This window comes from Sarcophilus harrisii, chromosome 5, assembly GCF_902635505.1.
Source record: "Sarcophilus harrisii chromosome 5, mSarHar1.11, whole genome shotgun sequence".
NCBI classification, from domain to species: domain Eukaryota; kingdom Metazoa; phylum Chordata; class Mammalia; order Dasyuromorphia; family Dasyuridae; genus Sarcophilus; species Sarcophilus harrisii.
The window spans coordinates 91,237,477-91,263,345 of record NC_045430.1 but is presented as its reverse complement, the minus strand read 5'-3'; the positions used below and the strand labels follow the sequence as shown (position 1 = coordinate 91,263,345).

General features: G+C 38.8%; 1 protein-coding gene across 1 annotated transcript in view; it reads left to right on the top strand.

Annotated features, from left to right (window-relative positions):
• The window catches only part of SLC4A8 (solute carrier family 4 member 8), a 77,164-nt gene that overhangs the window by 15,779 nt on the left and 35,516 nt on the right, over nt 1–25,869 (top strand). Inside the window, exons 3-11 of the mRNA XM_031937855.1 lie at nt 4,251–4,397; nt 4,973–5,108; nt 6,600–6,760; nt 8,699–8,887; nt 9,525–9,616; nt 13,009–13,166; nt 14,004–14,091; nt 15,213–15,359; nt 20,886–20,986. Of these exons, the coding sequence (XP_031793715.1) occupies nt 4,251–4,397; nt 4,973–5,108; nt 6,600–6,760; nt 8,699–8,887; nt 9,525–9,616; nt 13,009–13,166; nt 14,004–14,091; nt 15,213–15,359; nt 20,886–20,986 (1,219 nt within the window). The remainder of the gene's footprint in view (nt 1–4,250; nt 4,398–4,972; nt 5,109–6,599; nt 6,761–8,698; nt 8,888–9,524; nt 9,617–13,008; nt 13,167–14,003; nt 14,092–15,212; nt 15,360–20,885; nt 20,987–25,869) is intronic.

Below are 25,869 nucleotides of genomic sequence, written 5' to 3'. Positions count from 1 at the left end.
TCATTCTCTAAAATTTCTTCTAATAGTAATATGCTGTGCTGTCTATAAATCCATTAAGATTGAACTTTAGGCTCAGATGTGAAAGACAGCATAGTTCAGGGAACAGAACTACATTGTAAGTCAGGAAAAGCTCAGTTCAAGTCTTGACTGAAATTTAACTGTTTGCCCTTAGGCAAGACACTTAACACTGCTTCAGACAAAATCTGTAGTGTCTGCCCTCCTGGCTGGCTGAGCAGCTCAGAGGAGCTCATTGTAGTAGAGTACTTTGCAAGTGGCATATCAGTCATTATTACTTATACCGCGGATCATGGTGGAGCAGGGCTTGGCAAGCTACCACAGCCTCTCCAGCTGGCCGCCTGAGACTAAGAATGTTTTTAATATTTAAAAATAAAGTTTCAAAAGGATTGAAAAATATAAAAACCATTCTTAACTTCAGGGATGACAAAAAAAGCCAGTAGTTTGCCATCCTGATGAATAGTCCTATAGATCATTATCATCTAACCTAGTTTTTACTGCTGGGGTCATTCAGTTCTAGGTCCAGTCTGTAAAACAAATATAGTAATTTTTCATTCAGTTCATAACTTACACTTGTGGCCTAGAAACCCATTTGTATGTGCTTGAAAATAAATACTCTTTCCTAGCTCAGTAATTTTGTTTCCCTCAAGTTGCAAGATGAATGCATTAGGGCCAAAAATCTCCTCCTCCAAATGTTTTTGAAACATGTCAGTACAAGAACATTCTGATACAGGATGAAGGTTAGAGGTATAAATTTCTACTTGCAGGAATTTCAGTAATTTATTCATTTTCTCCTTAATGTCACCAAACCTGACCAAGCTGCCTCTACTACCCCTCTCTCTCATATCCTTTAGGCCTTTATAGAGACTTTAGAGAGGGAAGGAAAAATGAGGCAAGAAAATAAAGGGAGAGAATATTGGTCAGGATGTTCTCCAGGAGAGTTAGCCTCTGTTAAATATGAGGTGGTAAGATTGTAGCTCACAAAGAAGACCTACAATAATACTTCTTCAATTCCTTCATCTCAGATCTTTTCAAAATTCCAGAATCTGTAATGTCATTGATATCAGCACTTTCTTGTCCTGGCGCATAGTATACTATGCAGATGGGGTCCTGAGAATGGCTGTGGCTGAAAACTTCATCCTCTTCTGATGATGAACCTTTCTGAGCTTATATCTAGGCTAGACTTTAGCTTATGGCCCACACTCAGAGCCTTTTCACTAGAAAGATGATTGTTTCTGAGCCTTAAAGTCTTCCCCTGATACCTGTAACTTTGAGTGAGTCATATGACTGAGGGAGACCTTGATCTCTTTATCTGTCCCATAATGGAATTGTATAGATATCCCATAAGGTCCCTTCCAGCTCTAAAGCTCTCCTGTTCTTATAGTTGTAACAGTGGCTACTCTGGCCCTCTCTGGCCAAGAGCCAGGTTTGTTACTTTACACTCTCTCTAGAGTTCTCCAGTACTTCTGAAGGGTTTAGGAGTTTCTAGTATCTTAGTTGTTGGGTCAAGTCCCAATCATTTTGTTTCTCCAGTTTTAGAGGATCCTCTTCATCCCAACTCATTATAATCAGTTAATAGCCAGATAAGCATTTACAAAGGAGTTTTTACTCCTTTTACACAAATAGACAAACATTCTCCTCAATTTATGGGAGCCTAAATCTAAGTCTCTGAGAAAGGAAAGAGGAATCAGATTCACAGCTCCCTCTCTCTAGAATATGGACAAATCCCAAGTCCATAGCTCCTCTAGGCTTATAGTGTAGCCATCATACCGAATTCTTCTATTCTGGGTTGGCAGCAAAATCCAGAGAGGAACCTTGCTTCCAAGGTTTCTGTGGCTTAAATTCCTAGATCTGGGGGACTCCACCACTTGTGTTTGGAATTGAAAAGGACAAGTGAGACAGATCAAAATCCCAAGTCCATGTCTTGGGGCTATAGTGACTCAAGGCTAGTGGGAAAGGGTATAGCCCTTTCTCCTATCCAGCCTAGTTCATGGTCCCTGTGCTTCACTTTTTGGACATTGAGATGGTTCCTGTCTGGGAGTTTTAAAGATACAACCTGTTCTAGCTTTACAGCCACTGGAAAAGATTGCTTTTGTCTATGTGGTTGGAGAACATAGAATGTCTTCCTAAGTCTCTGAAGTCTCTTGTGCTAGTGTTTCTATCTATCTAAGGTGAAGTATATAGTCATCAAAGCCCTGTTAGAAAAATAAGAACTACTAAATTTATAGAATTCCCCAGTTGCTAAATGGTCAAAGGATATAAACAGACAATTTTCAGTTGAAAAAATTAAAGCCATTTATAATTATATGGAAAATGCTCTGAATCAACTATTGATTAGAGAAATTCAAATTAAAGTAACTCTGAGGTATCACCTCACACCTTTCAGATTAGCTAAGATGACAGAAAAAGGTCAGATCCAATATTTATTGGAGAGGATGTGGGAAAACTAGAATGCTAATGTATTAGTGGAGTTGTGAACTGATCCAGCCTTCTGGAGAACAATTTGGAGCTATGCTAAAAGGGCTATAAAATTATGCATACCTTTTGATCCAGCAGTCTCTCTCTACTGAGTCTGTATCCCAAAGTGATCATAAAAGAGGGAAAGGGACCCATAATGTTTGTAGCTGCTCTTTTTGTGGGGAAATGGCTGAATAAGTTATGGTATATGAATGTAATGTAATGTTATTGTTCTAGAAGAAATAATGAGCAGGCTGATTTTAGAAAAGCCTGAAGAGATTTACATGAAATGATGCTGAGTGAAGTGAGCAGAACCAAGAGAACATTGTACATAACAACAGTGAGGTTATGTGATAATCAACTGTGATAGACTTAACTCTATTCAGTAATAACCCAAGACAGTTCCAATAGACTAATTATGAAAAATGTCATCCACATCCAGAAAAAGAACTATGGAGACTGAATGTGGATTGAAGTATACTAATTTCACTTTTTTTTTTTTTTTTTTTTGCTTTTCCTGTCTTGTGATTTCCCTCTTTTGTTCCTATTTTTCCTTCACAACACGAATAATATAGAAATAGGTTTAAAATGATGGTACATATATAACCTATATCAGATTGTTTGCTGCCTTGGGGAGGGGAGAGGTAAGGAAGGGAAGGAAAAAAAAATCAGGTCTAAATCTTACAAAAATGAATGTTAAAAACTTTTTTCATATGTAATTGGAAAAATAAAACACTATTAAGAAAAAAATAAAGAAAAAAGTAAATAAGAACTACAAACAGGGCTGACAGTTCTGAGGAGCTCTTTTTCCTTCAGGATGGGCCCACTCTGTTCTGGATTCAGGGAAACATGACAATATTTAGTCTTGGAGTGGAAGTTTGAGGGAGTTTGGCTGTTCTGGCTCTTTGTAGCCTCAAGTAAAATACATAAAACTTAGGGTTTTTTTTAACTCCTGTCTAGTCTTCCAAAAGGGTAGAACTGAAAAGTACTTAGTGTAAACTCTAGCTCACATTTAGGACAATATTTATTTCCAATACATAAAAGAAACATTAAAACACCAAACATTTAGGGCCATTGACAGGACCTTGCAATAGTTTACAGGAACTTTTAAATATTATTCTCCTCTCCCTTAAAGTTGAGACTCAAACATTTAAATTTGAAGGAGTTTGTGAGATTGCCAAATTGGCATTTTATATTTCAACTACTCAGTTCTGCACTGTCCAAATTATTCCCTCCAGATCTACGACTTGGGCCAAGCTAGTCTAAGGGCTGAGTTTACTTTCTGTCCGTTGTCATATTCCAGATGTATAGAAGGATTTTCTATACAAACTAAAGCCAGTGGAAGCTCTCAAACTCAAATGGTGGTCCCCTAGGCTCAACTGTCCATTTCAGCCTCACTGGTTAGTGACTCCTCTGCTTTCCATTTCTTTCTTGAATATAAATAACCAGTGCATCCAACAGTGAGGTGATTCAGGCAAATCCAATAGATTTGTGATTGAGAGAGCCATCTACATCCAGAGAGAGAACTATGGGGTCTGAGTGGATCTAATATTTGTGTCAAGTTGACTCAGTCAATGTATAGATTGAGTCAATATATCATTAATTCAGGCATATTTTTCTGCATCTTAGGTTCCATAAACTTTGGAGCTTCAGTAAAACCAGAGAAATGTCTGGCTTTAAAGAAGATTCTTTTATCTGATAAACATTGCTGCATCCATGAAAACTTTGACCCATTTTAAATAAAGGTTCCTCTTGACATTCTCCTTTTTTTCCCCCAGGACATAGAACTTTGTATGTTGGGGTCCGGATGCCTTTGGGACGGCAGAGCCATCGGCATCATCGAACTCATGGCCAGAAACACCGGAGACGAGGGCGGGGGAAAGTTGTCAGTCAGGGAGAAGAAGGGCAAGGAGCTCTTGCCCATGGTAAATATATTCAATGTGGAATCAGTAAATGGCATCCTGTAAAATGAAGCATTATAGGTAACATAATGAGTGTTTGATTTGTTATGCCTTTGTCTAGGTAGGCTGAATTTTATAGTCCACTTGTGAGTAGTTTTTCAGAGCTTCTAAGAATTAGGCATATTACTAAAAAAACAACAACCAACACCTCCCCCAGATGTTCTCCTAAAAATTTGATAATTCAGATTAAAAAACTTATTACCCTAATAAGTTGTAATTGATTTTGGCTAAAGTAGAGGATAGGACTATTAAATTAAATTGACCATCCATATCAATCTCAATCAGTCTGTTGGTTGTCAAATTTCTATTTTCTTCTGTCTAGACATGGACTCAGCAAATGAAATTCCATATTCATGAAACTATCTCAGTACTTTTTTTTTTCAGGCAAAAAAGCAACCTCTTTGATCTTTGTTCTCAGCCTTGTCTTTGATATATCTCTACAAATAGGGATGCAGTTGGGATGCACTAAGGAAAGCAGATTCTGTTTTCACTCTTTATGGAGGCTCTGACCAGATGTTTCTTCTTTGCTGATTTCCTAGACACACCTTCCCAGCGGGTTCAGTTCATTCTTGGCACTGAGGAAGATGAAGAACATGTGCCACATGAGCTATTCACAGAACTGGATGAGATCTGTCTGAAGGAAGGAGAGGATGCTGAGTGGAAGGAAACAGCTAGGTAAAGTCCTTAAAATAACCACGATGAAGAGATATATATGTTATCTTCAGCCTTTCTTCGTATGTTGTTTTGTGGAAGCAAATACAACTAATTCAATTTCCTGACATTTCAGAGGCCATTCACTCTACCCTTGTTCCCTCAGCCAGGGTACATTAGATGGCTCAGTGTACTTGTTAGGAAGTAAGGTAGATGCTGAGACTTTGAACTCCTCTAAACATTTGACCCAGAACTTAATGATTACAGTGTTAGTAAGTCTTGGGGGAGGGATTGTTCTCAGTCTGGAAGCCCAAAGGACCTAGTTGAGTTCTAGTCACAAGTCCTATTCCTTTTTTTAAATAGCTTTTATTTTTCATAATAGATGCGGAGATAGTTTTCAACATTCACCTTTGCAAAACCTTATATTCCAAATGTTGCTCCCTCACTCCTTCCCTCCCCCCACCCTCTCTCCTAGACTGCAGGTAATCTAATATAGGTTAAACATGTGCATTTCTTCTAAAGTATTTCCACATTTGTCATGTTGCACAAGAAAAAATAGATCAAAAAGGGAAGAAAATGAGAAAGAAAAAACAAGCAAGCAAACAACAACAAAGGCTGTGATCCACATTCAGTCCTCACAGTCCTCTCTCTGGGTGCAAATGGCTCTTTCCATTACAAGTCTATTGGAATTGCCCTGAATCACCTCATTTTTGAAAAGAGTTAAGTTCATCATAACCGATCATAGCATAATACAAATTCTATTTCTTTAAAGGCCATTTTGGGTTTTTATGCAGTAAAATTCCAGAAGTCACAGGCCAAACCTGAAATCCTGGGCTGTTCAGTTTTTTTCAGTCATGTCTGACTCTTCATTTGAGGTTTTCTTGGAAAAGGTGCTGGAATGGTTGGCCAGTTCCTTCTCCAGCTCATTTTATAAATGAGAAAATTGAGGTAAATAAGTTTAAGTGACTTTCCCAGAGTCATACAGCTAGTAAATATTTGAGGCTAGATTTGAACTCATGAAGATAAGCCTGGTAGTCTGTCCATAGAACCACCTGGCAGTCTAATTCCTTGGAGAGCCCAGAAAACTTAATCCCTTTGTATTACTAAATCAACCTAGCACTGATACTTTCTTAGTCTTTCTATATTCTTCTATAAGACATTCTTCCTTCTTTGTCCTATCCCTTCTTACTCTCCAAATTGCCCTTGAATTAACCTGTGCTACTTCCTATACTCTTCGACTCCAATATGCATTTTATATTGAAACTCGACAGGGCCAGTAGTCTTAAAGTCGAGAGGAAGCACAATAACTTTTTTCTTCAGTCTATTTCATGAATTTATTAAAGTCACCAGCATGGATTTATGGACCTTCCATAAGTGCTCAAAAGATGTGAATTAGAACTCAGTGTGCTCAAATGTAATCATCTAGGCCCTTTCTGTATTTTTTGTGACTTGTTTGTAAACTTCCCCTTGGAGCTTACTCTCCTGTTTTTGATGTTTATAAAATAACACTTTTAGGTGGTTGAAGTTTGAAGAAGATGTAGAAGACGGGGGAGAACGTTGGAGCAAGCCTTACGTGGCCACTCTTTCATTACATAGTCTGTTTGAGCTGAGAAGCTGCCTCATTAATGGAACAGTCCTCCTGGACATGAGAGCAAACAGCATTGAAGAAATTTCAGGTAGGGGGATTCCAAAACAAACCAGGGCTAGAGCCCAATCTTGGCTTCCTGTCCATTGACTTTCTATTGGCCTGTATCACTCTTTTGCATTTTTAAAATTAGCTCACCTTTGTACTGCTTCTGGCACTTGCCCAGCCAAAGGGATGGAATTTGGGGATGGGCAGAAAGTGAGAAGCAAAAGAAACAGCTGGGGGGAGGGGCTGGGGCCACATTGCCACTTCAGACACATTGAGTAATGAAAACACCTGATACCGGGTAGTAACTGTCTAAGGTGAGTGTACAAAATATGTATGGTTATGTAAAATGGATTGAGTCCAATGGACTCTGCCATCATTTCCCTGTAGGAGCCGGTGGTATGCTTCATCACGGTTCCTCTGGAATCTGGTATCTTCCTTTTTTTGTCATCATCTTCTTCTTTTTTGGTCTTTATTTTAAGGTGAAGAAATTCTTTAGGTTTTTGACAGTAAATTAGCCATTTATTTTATGTTAAGAATTTACTATACTTCATAAAGCAGGCTATTTTTTCCATAAAGGAATTTACCAACCAAAGTATCATGGTCTGTATACTTAGAGAATATTGTACATTCCTTATCGATATTCTTTTACATGTTTATCAGTTGGGATTAGAAAATACTTAAGGAATTTCAATCTACAGAGAATTTCCAAATCTCCTTTTTATTAATTCAATATGTCTGCAGTTTTTGTAGCAATCAACAAAGCTAAAGGGATCTTGGGCTGAATAAGAAGGGTGCAGCTGCCAGGGATAGATAGGTAATTGTCCCAGGGTATTCATTCTAACCTTATCAGACTCTTCTAGAGTCTTGTGGTTGGTTTTAGGTATCATGGTTTTTGAAGGACATTGAGTAGCTGGAAGGAATCTGGAGGAGGATACCCCAGGATGTGAAGGGCCTAGGTGAAGGGTTCTTTTTAGGGACCCAGACCGGGCAAAGGAACAGGGACTATTTGACTTAAAGAGAAGACTCAGGGGAAGCACGGCAGCCAGGTCCAATATTTAAAGAGATGTCATATGGAGGAAGGATTCCATTTGTCTTGTTTGGACTCAAAGATCAGAGCTAGGAGCAGCAGAGCTGAACTCTAAAGACGCCAGAGAGAGGCTGGAGTTCACAGAAGCTCCCTAATAAATAGCACTTTCCAAAAGTGGAACTAGGCTGCCTTGAGATGTAGTGAGGAATGGTGACCTCTTCAAGCATAAGCCAGAAGACTGCCTGTTTGGTATGTTATAAAAGGGATTTCTTTTGTTTTTGGGGTGGCCTGTATGGCTGCAGAAGTCTCTTCTAACTCTCCAATTTTGTGTTTCAGTGATTGAGAGTTCACAAGTCTCGGAAAGTTAGAGCTACTCCAACTTGCTCATTTTATAGTTAAGAAAACTGAGGCCCCAAGATGTGAGGCGTCAAGAGGTTAACAGAGCTGGGAGTAAGAATCACAGTTCCCTAGGTTGCAGTCTGGTTTTCATGTTACGTTATCATGTCATGATACATTAACTCATATTAGCAGAACTGTTAATTGTTTGTGTTTTCCCTCCTCAGCCCTGTTCACCCCTTGATAGAAATAAATGGCCAATTAGCTATTTGAGCTATATTTTTGGATTCCATATACTTTTATAGTTAATCTCACCTTTTCTTAAAATTTCCCCCCTTATTCTGCCAAAATGGAGTCCCCACTTCATCAGGGGCCACTACCATCAGAAATTGATTTGGAATTTGATATTTTTTCTTTCTCAGCAATATGAAAAGCTTGTACAGGAAAAGGAGGCTGGTTTACCCTATTCAAATATCTCGCCAATAGCTATTTCCTATTATCTAATGGCTTGATACTATAGCTCCATTTTCAGTAACCTCCTCTGGAACCTCTTCTTGTCTCCTTTGGAGGGGTTGACTTTTTGTTTGAGCTATTAGACAAGTAGATATTGCTTTTCAGATCTGATCCTCGACCAGCAGGAATTGTCCAGTGACCTAAATGAGACTATGCGAGTTAAAGTGCGGGAAGCTCTTCTCAAGAAGCATCATCATCAGAATGAGAAGAAGAGAAATAATCTTATTCCCATTGTACGTTCTTTTGCTGAGGTGGGCAAAAAGCAATCAGACCCAAATTCTTTGGACAAAAATGGTAAGATTTGGAGGGATGGACTCTTCTGTTCTACATTTATACCAATGAGACAATCTGCTGATAGATAATAGTCTGGATAGTGTGCAGTAAATTGTGATGCACAATAGAACGCCTCTGGTATTTTGAATAGTGCTTTAAGAGTTTCAAAATACTTTGCATATTTTACCTCATTTAATCCTCACAACAACCCTGTAAGACAAGTCAATAAACATTTCTATCATGCATCAGGCACTATTCCAAGTGAAAGGAATACCCCAAAAAAGGGGTAAGTGTATAATCCCTATTTTATAGATGAAACTAAGAGAGGCTAAATAACTTGTTTATGATCACATAGTTGGCAAATACCTGAGGAAGGATTTGAATTGAGGTATACTATGTCCAGATGTTGTTTTGGTTCCCTTGGCAAAAGAAGGGGCTGGAAGTCTGTTTGTGAGGGTGAGAGGCAGGTATGAAGAACCCTGATCAGCCCTACACAAAGAGTTAAGCTTGCATGGGGCCAAACATCACAGACCTTATTAACCTTCTGCAGGTACAATATTTGCAGGAAGTTAGTATAGTCTCTCTGGTGGTGCTTGGTAAAGATACATGAATGGGCAAAGATGATGAAGGGAAGAAACAATTTTTTTTCCTCCCACAGGTCAAACAGTGTCTCCTCAGTCTATTCCTACTACAAATCTTGAAGTTAAAAATGGAGTAAATTGTGAACATAGTCCTGTGGATTTAAGTAAGGTTAGTGGAAAACCCCTCCCCTCACCATGAAATTAGAATTATATTAGTATATTGGTCCAAGAGGCATTATTTTAAAGGGGACTGAGAATAATTTTAAAAGTGTGAGGAATATCTCTATAAAACCTGCTTTTTTCAGAAAAGGAGGACTATGTTCTTCCTCATAACTCTGAGCTGTAGTCAAATCACCAGCTAAATTGTATAAATTGGTATAGTCCCAGATTTATGAGAAATTTATTCTGAGCTTTAAACATCTTAGTTAAGATTAGGAAACATTCTGAGTTAGTTCAAGTTTTGTTGCTCATATTTTGTCATTGCCTGCCTGGAAAATATGGGTAAAGAAAAAAGAAAATTGGGTTGGTTGGTAAAAATGTGAGAGACTGAGAAAAAGTATAAGAATTATTACAATGTAGGAGGCATCATGACATAGTGAATAGCACTAGACTTTTCTGGATGGCCTGGGTTAAAATCCTCCCTCAGCCACTTCTTAGTAAATGGACAAGTCACTTAAATTCTCTGGGCCTCAGTTTCTTCATCTATAAAATTATAGGAGTAGACTAGATGATCTTTAAGGTCCTATCTAATGCTATGCCTGTGAATCTATGATCTCATTTTTTAGAAAAGGAAACAGAGGCTCTGCGAGTTTATTAACTTGCCCATGGAGTACCCCAAGTCTCAGTCTCCCAGTCTCAGTGTCTCTCTACTATACCTCTCTGTCTCTCTGTTAGGTTTTAAAAAATATTTCTATGAGTTTGATTAATCAGTCAATTACTTAGCCCTAATTAATTACTTAGAATTGTAGTGACAAATTAGTGCATTCCCTTTCCAACCTTGTTGGGAAGTGAATTTCTGACACTACAATTTGACACCCAGATTTTTGCAGGACTACTGATTCCTCACAATTGCCTTTCTTCCAATGAGTGCTGTGACAAAACTTTCATCTTCCTAATTCTCCAAAAACTACTTCATGGTGGAAAGTTCTTCCAGTGAATCCTTCACTTGGCATCAGTTTAAAACAGGGTGGCTTTGTTTCTTTTGTGTGCTAGACCTCTTTGGCTAGGTGGGGAAATCCACGGACCTCTTTTCAGGGCTACATTTTGATAGCCTAAAATAAAATACTGATGATTGCAAAGAAAAACAATTATTTTGAAATACAATTATCAAAGTACTAAAAGTTTCAAGTTCTTGGGTCCAAGAGAGTGCTTTCCCCCCCTTCAAACCTTGGTTGGCAAAGCTAACCCTTCTAAGACCCTGATGAGACAGCTTAGGAACCCGAGCCTCAAAGCCTTGGGCATACCAGCCCTCTCCAAGCCACCCATCACCATCACCAAAATTGAAGGGGGCCCCTGCTTCATCTCTCCCCAAACACCTGCTGACTGCAGACTGATAAGCAGAGGGGCACCAGGAGCCCTGGAAGTAGCAGTAGGCCCCTCTCCCATTCTTCTGACTCCTCATTATGGTTTTCCCATTCCCTTTTATGGAGAAGGGGCCATTCCCCGCAACAAAAGCCAACCAACGGTTATCATTTATGACTTTAAAAGAAGCATGACCATATGCTTTGCTTCTTTACCTAAAGACTACCTGGCATATAAGTGAATTTGCTTCCCTCGATAGAATGTGAGCTCTTTCATAAGAGGGACTGTTTCACTTATCTATTTGTATTCCTCTCACTTAGCACGTGTTTTATATAGAGTAGGTGCTTAATACAGCCTAATTTCAGGCCCTGGGCTTACATTTTGCATGGTCACTGTCACCCGTAGAACAGTAATGCCTTGGGTTGTGGCCAAGAGGGAAACCTGATAGGAGTTTGAAGTATTCTGTATGAAAGAGTACAGGCCTTGCAATTAGGAGATCAAGAGGTTCAGATCCTACCTCATACTTTTAGCTGTGTAACCACAGACAAAGCATTTCTCAGAGGCCTGTTTCCTCATTGATCAGATGAGGGTAATAATTATTCTGTGATACCTGCCTCTCAGGGAGGAGAACCCCAAGGTAGACCACTCACTCACTTCCAAACCAAGATGAATGCTAGAGAACTTTTGAGCGGGACCAGCCTAAAGCCTTCTATCTCTTGGAATCCTAACCACAACTTCATCCCGTATCCCTAGAGCCCACCTAGCCAGTGTTTCAGGTCTTCTACCAGACATTCACATCTGCTGTAGCAATCTTGGGGCACTCAGAATCCTCACTACATACCGCTCCAGTTGCTGTTTTCTTACTTGAAGTTATGGTCAATCCTCTCCCCTAACATGGATGTTGGATTTGACTTAGAGTTATTTTTGTTATTGTCAGGCTTTCCATAGTATTCTGAAAAACAAAAAAACATAAGGCATATAATGAACATCAATTAGACCTAAATCCTTATCAATTTTTTTTTTTTTGCTGAGACAATTGGGGTTAAGTGACTTGCCCAGAGTCACACAGCTAGCTTATCAAAATTCAAAATTAAAATAATAATTATGAAAAATAACCCATTATGGCAAATAAGTAAACACTTTAAAGGAGATGGATTTACTGCAACTATGGTAATTAACTGTGCCCCCTCCCCCCCCAAAAAAACAAGCTTTTTTAGGAAATTCAATCATAGAATCTTGAAGTGGGAGAGGACCTGACATGTCTTTTCTGAAGCAGAATTTTATTTTTCTATTGCAACCACTGATAGATATGTCCTCCTTTCCTCTTTAACCTGGTATTTATGTAGGCTAAGGAACTCCCAAGAATTTCCCCCTTTTTTGCTTCCTATTCCAGCAGTAAATAATGGATTACATATAAATTCAGCTGGTATATATCCACTGACAAAAAGCTTGTGAGTTCAGCTGTAATTGTTTTTCCTTCAACCTTAAATCTGCTTCTCAGTCACCTCTACCCTTTGGTTCCCATTCTGTCTTCTAGAGCTACACAGAATAATTAATCTTCTCTTGCTTCCATTTGGTCAGTCTCCTGAAATTGGAGGAGAGACACTGTATGGCTTTAAGTTTTCTTCAGGCTGACTCTCTCCAAACTCCCTCACATCTTCCTCATGTAACATGATTTCTAGACCTCTCCCCATTGTAGTAGCTCTCTTCTGCTTCCTTATTCTGTCAATTTCTTTGAAAGTATGCTGTCTAATGTATACTTGTATTTAATTTATACTTTAACATATTTAACATGTATTGGTCAACCTGCCATCTGGGGAAGGGGGGGGGGGAAGGAGGGGAAATATTGGAACAGAAGGTTTTGCAACTGTCCATGCTGAAAAATTACCCATGCATGTATCTTGTAAATAAAATGCTATAATAATAAAAAAAGAAAGCATGCTGTCCAGAATTGTACTCAAAATTCCAGATTCTCTCATGCCAAATATAGTAAAGCGATCAGTAAAACTACAGTATTTTCAACTTATTTCGGACTTGTAGGTGGACCTTCATTTTATGAAGAAAATACCTATTGGGGCAGAAGCCTCCAATGTTTTGGTTGGAGAAGTAGATATCCTGGACCATCCGATTGTGGCCTTTGTAAGGCTGTCACCTGCTGTTCTTCTCTCAGGTCTCACAGAAGTACCAATACCCACAAGGTAAAGACAGAAATATGTACAGTAATTTACTGTACTTATTTTTTTTACTTTAATTATTTACTGTAATTAAATTTAAATTAAAAAATCTAGTCTTCTTGAATCCTAGTAAAAGAACCTACTTAATACTAAGAGATCTAGGATCAGAGAATCTTGAGAAGTCTATATGCTATGGAGAGATTATCATAGTCCTGAGAAAACTGTTTGATTAAGCACTGTGCTGATGAAGAATAAACTCTTCATAGTATAGTACTGAATAATTAACTAGGTTCCATTATGTTGGAAATGTTTCAGGTACAGTTTTGGAATACACTTCTTGCTTTCCAAGTACCCCCCTGACAAAGAGGGGCTGAATTATTTGACTATGGTAAACCATGTACTTAACTTAGGATTTATTTTGTTATAAAATGTATTCAAATGTCTAAAACTGTCTTCATATCATTTTAAGGAGTTTCATAATTTTAGCTTCTTCCCCCATTTGTTTCATAAGAGCAATGAATGGAATTCAGATGGAATTGCTTCTGTATTACATGTAAGAAGTGATCTTTAGGAAAGAAATCTCTTTTCCAAAGCAAGGATTTTGGTCTCTGTGGAAAGGCCATGCAATTATAGCCACATTATTAAATGTCAACAACAGTAATAGTTTTAATGAGTATTGAAATATCCAGGTTGAAGGTTTATCAAGGTTAAGAAAGTGATATTGGCACATTAACAGTATGTCTGCTGAAGGTGCATACTTAAAGTTTGGTAATAATGCTTGTCTTTTTAGATTCATTGGAGAGGAATGAAATCTGATACACTGAGGCTTCATAATAGCCTTTTCTCTCTCTCTGTTATCAGGTTCTTATTTATCTTGCTAGGACCAGTAGGAAAAGGTCAACAGTATCATGAGATTGGCAGATCCATGGCCACCATCATGACAGATGAGGTATGATAAAACTTGAGATGATGTTCATAACTCTTGTGTTTCTCATGTATCTTTTTTTCCTTTGATTATGTGCTCTCTCTGCTCCCCCCCCCCCCTTATTTCTCCCTCCTCCCCTCATTCTCTCTCCCTGTGAAGAAAGTCAACATAAATAGTGACAAATCTTTCTAGGATGATTGCTGTGTTATGTGGGGTACCTATATAGAGAAGACTGGTTGGGAGTGTCTTTCCTTCCCAGAAAGTAGTGATTGTACAATTCTTTCTGGTTGTCCATTATAGATCTATTTGAGGTGGGGAGATGCATTATTCCTTCCCAACCAATTTTTTTTGCCTAAAGCTATGCTTGTTCACACACTAATAAAAAAATCCCAACTTGGTAGATATTCCCTCTTCCCATTCCTAGCCCTCGTGCCTCAGATTTCTAAGCTCTTCCCACTGAGTAATGGCTTGGCAGCACTCACAGAGATGGGGAGTGAAGATGGGGAGAGGGGTATTGGTATGAATAAGCAGAATAGAAGCCATAGTATCCATATATAAGTAAAGCAGCTTTTGAAGGTAAGGATGTGGCTGTGAGGAACGTTGTGACATTTGCCTCAAAGTGACAATATCATGACATGGGTTCTCTGGGACTGCCCGATTGTTGAAATAACCCACCCCAGTGCACAGCTCTTAAAAAGAATGCTGCCACAAATGTGTGAGGGGTTCTGCTTTATCAACTCTTGGTTAAAAAACAAAACAATGTATAGATGGATATCAAACATAAATCTTGAGCCTCATTTTTCAATTCATTCTGAAGTGTAATCCAGGAAGATTTTCTTTATTTCTCATTTTAATACTTTTGTTTGGTGCTCCGTAGAAATAGAGAACAGCTGGATAGCCTTTCATCTACTTAAAGACCATTATTAAAGTTCCCTTGAACCTAGTCCATTTTCACCATAAGATATGTTTCCTTTGGGCTTTCTTCCCTCCCATGTTCTCTGACAGCTCTCTCTGAGTTATCTGCATTTCAGGGTTCTGCCACTAAGATAAAAATCAAGAAGCTGTAGTTTTCCCAGCATCCATTGATAACTGTTTTACTTCAGGAAAATTCTCTGCAGTCTTCCTAAGTCATCTCTTCTCCATAGATTTTTCATGATGTAGCTTATAAGGCAAAGGAGCGAGATGACCTCTTAGCTGGGATCGATGAGTTCCTGGACCAAGTGACTGTGTTACCTCCAGGTGAATGGGACCCATCGATTAGAATTGAACCACCAAAAAATGTTCCTTCCCAGGTAATGTGCACCATTATGCAAACCACATTATTTATTGAGTATAAAACATTACACAGGGTATTATGAATGGATAAATAATAAAAGACATAGTTCTTGTTTTGGAGGGATTCATAACTTAATTAAGGAGACACAATATGCACATGTGAAAAATACAGAAACACCTACAAAAATAATACAATTGGAATAAATGAATACATTACCAATATAATTTCTAAGAAATTACAGATTAGTTGAATGCTCTTAAATGGGAAGGGTCCTTCAGGAAAGGCTTCTGGGGGGAGGTGAATTTTGAGTTAAATTTTTGAAAGGAGAGAGGGATGTGAAATAATCCAAAGGGAGTAAGATGGGTATTGTTGAAAATAGCACATGCAAAGGTTACAGAACAAAATGAATAGAGAGAAGAAGCATATTTGTCTCATAATTCTAATGTGGAAGGGAGGATCTACAACCATTACAGAAGACTACATAAAATAGCCCACAGTTAGACTGACATCTATCTTTGTTTCATTACTCTAATTCTCGAAATATGGATCCTTTATTTCTACTTGCCTAATATTCCTTGCCCTTCCTGACCCATTTTCTTTTTCTTTTTTCCTATGATGCTCAAAGTTAAATAAGGAAAGAAAAGAGAGGGATGTCTAAACATAACTTACTGGTCAGGTCCAGAATTAGTCTAGTCAGGGAATCTTTAGTTTGTATCACTGATCACTTGGGAATCTGGGAATGTTTATGGGCTCTCCTCTGAATAAGATTTTTAAGTTCATAAAATAAAATAAATAGGATTACAAAGAAAATCATTTATATTGAAATAAAGATGTATTTTCCCCTTCCAAGTTTACAAAAACCCTGAAATCTATCCCAGATTAAAAACCCCTGATTGAGGAAGTGACATGGAATATTTCCCAAAATATTAAAATAAGAAGTCTACAATCTATATAATCAGTCAGCCAACAAGTATTTATTAAATCCCTGCCATGGGCCAAGCACTGTGTTAAAAACATGGGGAAAAATGACAGAAAGGAAACTCCTTGCCCTCAAAGAGCTTATGTCTTACATATGACTACTTAAGATTCTACATAATTTATTATAAGTATACATGTATTTAAATAAAAAAAAACAAAAAACAAGGTAATTTGTGGTGATAGTGGGAGAGGTATCAACAGTTGGAGGAATCAAGCAAAGTTTTGTGAAAGGTGGTGCATGAGATGTGCTTTGTGGAAAAAGCAAAAGCCACGGACTCTGAGTAGCAGAGGTGAAGGGGGTACTCATTCCCAGGCTGCTTTAATGTCTCTGTTTTCCCTTTTAATGATGTGCTGAGAATTCATCTCCTCCTGGAAGTCTTCCCAGATTGAAGACATCTAACTGGGATAATAACCTGTGAGAGCCAGGACAAGTCAGTTACTTTCTCTCAGTCTATTTCCTAATCTATAAAATGAGGATAATAATACCTACATCATAGAGTTTTTGTGAGGATCAAACGAAATATATGTATGTGTGTGTGTGTGTGTGTGTGTATGTATGTGTACGTCCATATTTGTAGGTAAAATATAAAAGCAATATATTTATATATAAAGCTAAGGTTGATAGTGATAGAAGTAGTTGGGGTGGTGGTGCTGGTAGTAATAGTGGTGGTAGTAGTAGTAATAGTAGTGTAGTGATTATGGTAATAATGGTAATAGTAATAAAATAGTAAAGGTAGTAGTTGTAGTAATAGGAAAAGTGGTAGGAAGTAGTGATAGTAGTAGTAAGTAGTAGTGTAGTGATAATACTGGTGGTAACAGTCTCCCTCTATTAAGTTGAATTTTCTCATTAGGATTTTGAAGGAAACTAAGTCTAGGAGGCAGAGATGAGTAGGAACTTCTTTCTAGGCATGGGGGACAAGCAATATAAAGGCATGGAAAAGGAATGTGACATGTTGTATGGATGCCAGGGGACAAGGAAAGGACTAATGGGAGATACCTACAAGGCAGGATCCTGTCGGTCTCTGGGGAGCTTTGTGTCCACATCAAACAGAAAAGTTGATATTTGATCCTAGAAGTGATGGAGAAGTAGCAGAGATTGCTGTGTGGAAGAGCAGTAATCTGGTCAAATCTATTCTTTAGCAAACTCCTTTTAGCTGCTGACTAGAGGATAGATTGGTATGAAGGGAGGCTTGAGGCAGGGAGATGTAATAGGAGGCCATTGTAGAGGACTGATGAGGGGGTCTGAAGTAATAGGGCGATAGGTTGTATGAGGGGAGGAAAGGAGGTGTATATAAGGGATTTTGAAGAAGTACATTTGTCAGCTGACTGGTTGAGTGAGATAGATAAAAGTGAGAAGTCAAGAATAACTCAAAAATTGAATACCTCATTGACTGGAAGCTTAGTGTTGTTCTCAGCAGAAATAAAGATGTTCAAAATAGGGATGGGTTTTCTGGGGGGGAGTGAATGGAGGACAAATGCAATTATGTTTTGAACATTGCAAATTTGAGATGCCTATAGGACATTTAGTTCAAAATGTCCAAAAGCCGATTGGTGGTGTAAGACTGATAAGAGAGAGCGAGAGAGAGAGACAGACACACACAGTCAGAGACAAGTTAGAGACAACTTGTACAGTGTGTGAACTTATCTTTCTGGGCTTCTCCAGTCATTCCCCCTTCTCCTCTTAGATTGAGAAATTTAGCACGCTGTAATCATATAGTCAATTGAATATGGCAAAAACAGAAGGACACTGACCAAGTATTCTTGTATTTGGAAGCTTTTGTTCGCCATTAGGCCTCTTTTAAATCTCCTTTGAGTTGTCTGTCCAGATCTTCTGAAAAAACCACTTACTCCCAGAAGGAGCTGGGTCAGGCCCAAGTCTCAGGATCACAGGCTACAGCCCTAGAGCTCAGCAGGTCAGCAGAAGTCCCAGTCTCTGCCAGTCTCTTCCTACTTAAGGAGAGCATTCTCAGGAGTACTAGAAAGGGCTCGATATCACCCAAATCTAGAATTCTGCTTTGCCACTTAGTTCTCTCCATGGCTGCCACTTTTTTGAGCTTATGCCAGCAATTTAGTGTCTAAGAACTCTCTTCTCAGGCCACATGGGAGAGAATACAAGTAACTGCAATGTGGGCTGTGCCCCAAGGAGGCCATTAGTGGATCGCAGTGGGGAGGCCATGGGGATGGTTTTTCATGGCTCAGGACCTTATGGTTCTAGTTCTGCTATTCTACCTTCTGTCTCAGCTCTTAAAGGCCATCTCTGGCAAGGGAATAGGAGGGTAGGTGGAGGGTAGAGGAGAGGGGACAGCTTCCTCGTTGTCGTCCTCCTCTTCTCCACCTCCTGCTTTTCCTCTTCTTCTTCCTCTTCCTCTTCTTCTTCCTCCTCCTTTTCCTCCTCTTCTCCTCTTCCTCCTCTTCTTCTTTTCTTTCTCCTCTTCCTCTTCCTCTTCTTTTTTAGGCCAAGCACAAAGGACTTGCTCTGACTTGCAATAGTCTGAGCCACTTAGTTTATCACCCCACAATCCATAACAACGCAAGCTAATTAGATCCCCTCCAGTTATGACAGTTAAGAACATAATCTATCCTCAGAGAGATAGGGCACAATCCAATAGATTTCCCCCTAGTCTCTCAAAAAGTTGTCAATGGGCATATCCATAACTTACTTGGGAAGAGTCAATGAAAGTCCAAAGAAAATAGTCACTACCCTATAAGCTCAACAAGTTGTTCAGGGAACTCCTCTAATAAATCCCTTACATGTAGATTAATTTTTTATGATTCATGTTATTATTAATATTTTGCTTTATTTTATTTTTTAATTAAAGCTTTTTATTTCTAAAAATTCTTCAACATTAGCTTTTGCAAAACCCTGTATTTCCTATTTTTTCCCTTTCCCCTAGATGGCAAATTCGTCCAATATATATTAAACATGGTAGAAATATATGTTAAATCCAATATATGTACATATATTTATATAATTATTGTGCTGCACAAGAAAAAAAAAGAAGCAAAATAAAATGTAAGCAAACAATAACAAAAAGCTATGTTGTGAACCACACTCAGTTCCCATAGTTCTCTCTCTGGGTGTATATAGCTCTCTTCATTACTGAACAATTGGAACTGGTTTGAATCATCTCACTGTTGAAGAGGACCACGTCCATCAGAATTGATCATCGCATAGTCTTGTTATTACATACTATATTATTATAATGATCTCCTGGTTGTGCGCATTCACTTAGCGTCAGTTCATGTAAGTCTCTCCAGGCCTCTCTGTATTCATCCTGTTGGTCATTTCTTACAGAACAATAATACTCCATAATATTCACATACCACAATTTATTCAGCCATTCTCCAATTGATGGGCATTCACTCAGTTTCCAGTTTCTACACTACAAACAGGGCTGCCACAAACATTTTTGCACATACAGGTCCCTTTCCCTTCTTTAAGATCTCTTTGGGGTAGTAACCCAGTAGTAACACTGCTGGATCGAAAAGTATGCACAGTTTGATAACTTTTTGAGCATAATTCCAGATTGCTTTCCAGAATGGTTGTATGTATTCACAGTTCCACCAACAATGTAGTAGTGTCCCTGTTTTCCTACATCCCCTCCAATATTCCGCATTATCTTTCCCTGTCATCCTAGCCAGTCTGACAGGTATGTAGTGGTATCTCAGAGTTGTCTTAATCTGCATTTCTCTGATCAATAGTGATTTGGAGCACTCTTTCATATGAGTGGTAATAGTTTCAATTTCATCATCTGAAAATTGTCTATTCATATCCTTTGACCATTTATAAATTTGAGTCAGTTCTATTATTATTATTTATTATTTTAGAAATGAGGCCTTTATCAGAACCTTTGAATGTAAAAATGTTTTCCCAATTTATTGCTTCCCTTCTAATCTTATCTGCCTAAGTTTTGTTTGTACAAAAGCTTTTTAACTTAATATAATCAAAATTATCTGTTTTGTGATCAATACTGATCTTCAGTTCTTCTTTGGTCACAAATTCCTTCCTCCTCCACAGATCTGAGAGGTAAACTATTGTTCTTTATGTTTACATCATGAATCCATTTCAGCCTTTTCTTGGCATATGGTGTTAGGTGTGGGTATTATTATTATTATTATTAGGTTTTTTTTTTTGGCTGAGGCAATTGGGGTTAAGTGACTTGCCCAGGGTCACACAGCTAGAAAGTGCTAAGTGTCTGAGGCCATATTTGAACTCAGGTCCTCCTGACTTCAGGGCTAGTGCTCTATCCAGTGTACCACTTAGCTGGCTCAGGTATGGGTATTATTAATATTTTAAATCTGAGGTTAGCCTTTTCTTTCCACCTAGCACAGCATACTCTTCTCACTATCTAGACTGCATGAAAAATCTTTTTTATATCCATTTGTGTTAAAAAAAAAAAAAACAAACCAGCAAGTAAACAGTTAGGGATCTTTGCCCAAGAAGGGATTTTTAGATTCTCAAGATTATTTTAAGGTAACCTCATCATTTTTCTCCTCCATTAGCATGGATAATCAAGAACTGATCTTATTAGCAAAAAAGAAATTCATTATATTTTGTAATTAGGAAAAAAGGAAGATGCCTGGAGTTCCAAATGGAAATATTTGCCACGTTGAACCAGAGCAACATGGTGGCCATAGCGGTCCTGAACTTCAACGTACGGGCAGGTAAGTTCTGCAAAGTTTCCAGGTTGCTGTTACTCACAAGAGAAGAAGCTCTTTTTAAAAAGGAAATACTTCTTTTCCTTTAATATTTTCTGTGGGGGTGTCTTTACAGACTTGAAGTGATTTTTGAAGGGGTACTAGTGTCTTAGAGTGTTGTAAACACATCAATAATGATATTTTGAACTACTAAAATTCTTGCTGACCCTAGGTATAAAAGAATCCATATGGAAGAATTAGGTTTCTGAACCCTGCCTTTCTTCCTTTTGTGGATGACAAGTTGTGATAGTATCTTTGTTATATTTCTTAATATAGACTTAATAGTCTATAGACTTAATATAATTAGGAATGAACAGTAGTTGCAAAGATGAACAATCTTAAAGAACTTTTGGTCTCAACACAGATATGAAGAGTATATACGTGCACAGTATACAGGTATGAAGAGTATATACATGTACAGTAGTGTGTGCTGAAAAAGATACCAAAGAAATATAAAATATAGAATAACAAAATATATAGTCTTAAAATCTCAGAGCTGGAGCAGATTGTAAGGGTCTTCCTAAGCCACTTTTCTTCTTGATTCTAGGCAGGCTGGCAGTCAAATTAATCCAGGGACAAATTTTTCTTCAGAATGACTAGAAAATATTCTTCAAATCTCTTTTGTTAACATTCTTTTGACCAACTGTCCAAATCTGGAAGTTCTGACTGATATGTCCAATTTAATTCTCTCCCATGATGGAGACCCATTGTTTCTTCCTCTTTCTTCAGTGGAAATAAAAAGGTCCTGCTTTTCATGTATGTTATGTTCTTAGGCTGCAGAGAAAAGCTATCTCCCTAATAGGTTTTTAAATCCTTGAAGAACTGTTTGGTTTATCTTTGTATCTGTCTCAGTACCTCATACAATATATAAAGGCATTTAATTTAGATAAAATTGAAAAAAAGGGAAATTTACCTTCTTAAAAATTTTGGATGGATAGCATGGATAGCAAATCATGATCTTTTACCAGTATACTTGGCTAATTTGAAAGAAAGGATAGAAGTGTTGTTGTTGATAAGGACACATCCTTGTGTAGGATGGGATCATTATTAAATAATTTCTGCCCCTTTTGCTGTTTTAGAGAGAGGGCACCTAAGAGATGATCTCTCTAATGGGAGACTGGGTTCAAAACTAAGCCTTAGCAGGAAAGAGACAAGGGAGGAGAATGGCTGGACCTGGCTAATGAACTGCCCCAGAGAGGAAAATTAGGACTGTCACCTATTTCTTTTGTATTATAGTAGAAACAACAGTGAATTCAGTCAGAAGACTTGGGTTCAAAGGCCAGTTCTGCTACTTGAGTCAGTTTGGGCAAGTCACTTCAGAAAACTCTTGGGTTTCCATTTCCTCATATTAAACTGGGTCAGAGTGAGGAGTCGAGTTGATCTAGAAGGTCTCTTCTAGTTCTAGAGTCTGTAATGTTTGAGAAGTCAGTGTAGTACAGTGGAAGAGTATCAGCTTGGGAGACAGAAGACCTAGGCTCACACTCCATATTGCTGGTCACCATCTGTGGGACGCCGGGCAGAATGAGAGGGTTGGGCTAGTTGTAGTCCTTCCAACTCTAGAACCATTTCTTCTGATATTCTCTCTTGATGGTGAAGGAGCTGTCTCCTAGGCCAAGTGAGGAGACCTGGACTTGTCCTGGAATCAGGAAGATGCTTTTCCCTCCAGTAGGAAGACAGAGAAAAAAATGGAACATCCCAGGGGGTGTGACCCCCATCCCCATCCCTCTGGTCTCCAAAGAGGCAGTAAGCCTTCTTCCCCAGAGTGTATGCAGAGGAAATAAAAGCTGTAAGGTTTGCAGGTCAAATAGAACTTTGCCCCTGGAAATTTAGTGAAACAATGATTTTCAAAGACAATGAAATTTAATGAATTGTTACATTTAGATTTTGGCAATACTTTCACTCTTTTATCAGCAAAGTAGCAAGAATAATTAGCTAAACTACTAAGTTCCCCTAGGGCACATCTCCTCTCCCCTTGGCCCTAGATGAACTTTTTCTTTTGGCAGCAGTTTTGTGATGTCCTAGGACCTATCTCTCCCTATATGGGGGTTAGGGAGGGAGGAGAGTGAGTATCTCAGGATTTTTCCCTCAAGTCAGAATTCAGGTTTTCCTCCAATCCCTTATTTATTTCATACCTATTTAATACTAGTTGACCCAGAAGCTGAATATACTACTTCCAGCTCCAGGCTAGAATCCCATTCAAGGAGATTGGCCTAGTGGGGAGTCTCTGTATAAGGGTCACGCCTTAAGTGGAAATTTTTACCTAAAATTCCTGACTTTTTTTTCCCTTCTCTATCTTGGCTCTACTAACTCTTTGCACCATTAGTGTCATTTCTTTTCATACATATTCAGTTCTTTGAAACGCATGGAAACCTAATGGAATACCAGGAGAGGAGACAGAGAGGCAGGCAGGAGTATGCAGTTAACAGGTAGTGTCCCTGTTTAGGTGCATAAGTATTATGGTTGGAGGGGAGGTCTTTGAGGGTGGAAGGAGGAAAGGCTTTCTGGGAAAGGAGTCCGTGATAAAAGGAGAAATCTATGAAATCGTTGTCACCCAAAAAGGTGGATGGGAAGTCTCTGGGACATGATCTTCTCTTAAATTGAGAAGTCATTTGTCTTGAGTGGGTTCCCTGGGGTACAGGGAAGGATACATTCTAAGGCCTATGGTCGTGGATTGATCATAGGTTATTGGTTGATGTATTAGGGTAGAATACCAGATTTGGGGCTTCTGTTCTAAAATTGTGGGCTAGACATATGCCCACTTGGGAAGAATATGATATGTGCTAGTGTTAAGTATTTATTGAGTTGTTTTAGAAACAAAAAAAGGGTTAATCAGAAGCTTAGTTCTGGTCACCAGAGGTGCCTTTTGGTGACTTCCCAAAAGAAAATGAGGGAGGGAGGGCCTCTATTCAGTCAAGAATTGGTCATGTTCATTTGAGAATCTGGGGGACCAATAGATTGGATCCTTACAGTAGAGTGAAGCTAAGAATTAAAAAATGAGATTGAAAGTTAAAAACATACTTACATACCAAATCCCATGTTGTCATGGACAGATCCATCATGTTCCTAATCACTAAGTGCAGTGTCTGACTCCTTTCTCCCAAACTTAAATATATTTTAAGTGTCAATATTGTGTAATTATGGTGCTGAAAGGAAGGATTATCCCTGATCTTTTCCATGTTATTTTTAGCAAAGGACTTTGAAACTTGACTATTCACTGCAATCACTTTGCATCCTATTGTATAAAAGTGCAAATTTAATGCCATTTCCCCCAACTTTAGAAAGTGTGGACACTCAGAATTAAGATATCCCACAGAAAGTTTGGATAGGAAAAGAATGGAGCCCTTGCTATATCACATCTGAAACAGGTGAAGATCTAAGCTTAGGACTTCCCCTTCTCAGTTTGGTACCCTTTTCTGAAGGAAGGAGACCTATTACTAACACCTTATGTTGCCCCAGTTCCATTATATGACCTTGGGACTGAATGGAATGTTCAGAATGGAATCAGAGTCAACTCCCTGAGCTAGTTCATAACGCTGTAGGCATCTTAGTGGCGCGCTAAAGGTTCAGGGCAGACAGAGGTCTGGGGGGATCTCTCTAAAGCCCTGTCTACAGGACATGGAAGAGGGGATTGGCCCATGAGGATCCCAGATCGTCTGCCCTGGGCAGCTCCATGTTTTAGGTGGCAGAGGAACTCCCCTCAGACAAGTTGCATCCAAACCGGTCTGTGTGCCGGGCTGAGACCCGTGGAAGGGTCTAATGGCTGTGTGGAGAGAGTTCTCCTGGGTCTGGAACTTGAGTTAGCGAGGACCTTACTCCTCGGAACCTAGAAAGAAGCAGAGCCAGAACAGCTCCCCTGACATTTTTAGACATCACGTTCCCATAGACAGTGGAGGCAGCTCCAAGAGGAAGAGCAGCACTGACAGTGGTGTGTGGGGTATGGGTGTGTGTGTATGGGGGGCAGTTGTGCTTTATTTTGGCAGTGGGGATGTGAGGGAGGCAGCAGGGCACGAGAAGGGGGAAGACTGGCCAAGGAGTGGAGGACAGGAGTCCCCCATCCTGTGGCTTTGCCCTTTAGGTAAGCCAGGCAACTCATTTAGCCTCAATAAGCCTCCCTTTCCTTGTAAAATGAGAAGGGGATACTTTCAGAACCTATTTCCCATGAGGGCTTGTGAGGATTGGAAGATAGAGTCTCAATTCACTTCCAAGTACTTTTTTTTATTTTTAGAGTATATTTTAAGAGAATAATTTATTTTTGTTAGCTTAGCCAGAATGTGACCTAGTCACACTCAGGAGCCTTTGACCTCGGGTTTTAAACTTTTTTTTTTTTAAACTTGCATTGGTTAACTGGGCTCCCGTGTGCTTCCCAGAGTTACTATCCCTCAAGGATGGTCGGCACCATGACTGTTTGATAGGCTGTATAGACTCTCAAGAACTAATTGTTAAATTTTTATACCCTGAAAATCAGCAAACACTGCAGTTCAGGGTTTGATCAATTAGTTGGGATGATTGTCTAGACTTAAGAAAGTGTTGAGGAAAATGTTAATACTATAGATTAAATTTAAAAGCTTTTCTTGTTATGCCTAAGAGCTGGTTGTTAAACATTTACCAGTGTACCCCTGGTTGAGCGGTATGGTTCATAGAGGTGCTTTGTCTAAAGCAATGGATTATTTTGGGAAACTTTTCTGGGATGAAGCCCTTTAGTCAAGGATCTGTTCTAGGTTCTGAAGTGTCAAGTGTGAAGGGTAGAGAAAGGGAAGAGAATTTGCATGTATTAATCAGAAATCACTGTGCTAAGCATTTTATCTCATTTACTCTGGGAGATAGGTGTTGTTATTTCTCCCATTTTACAG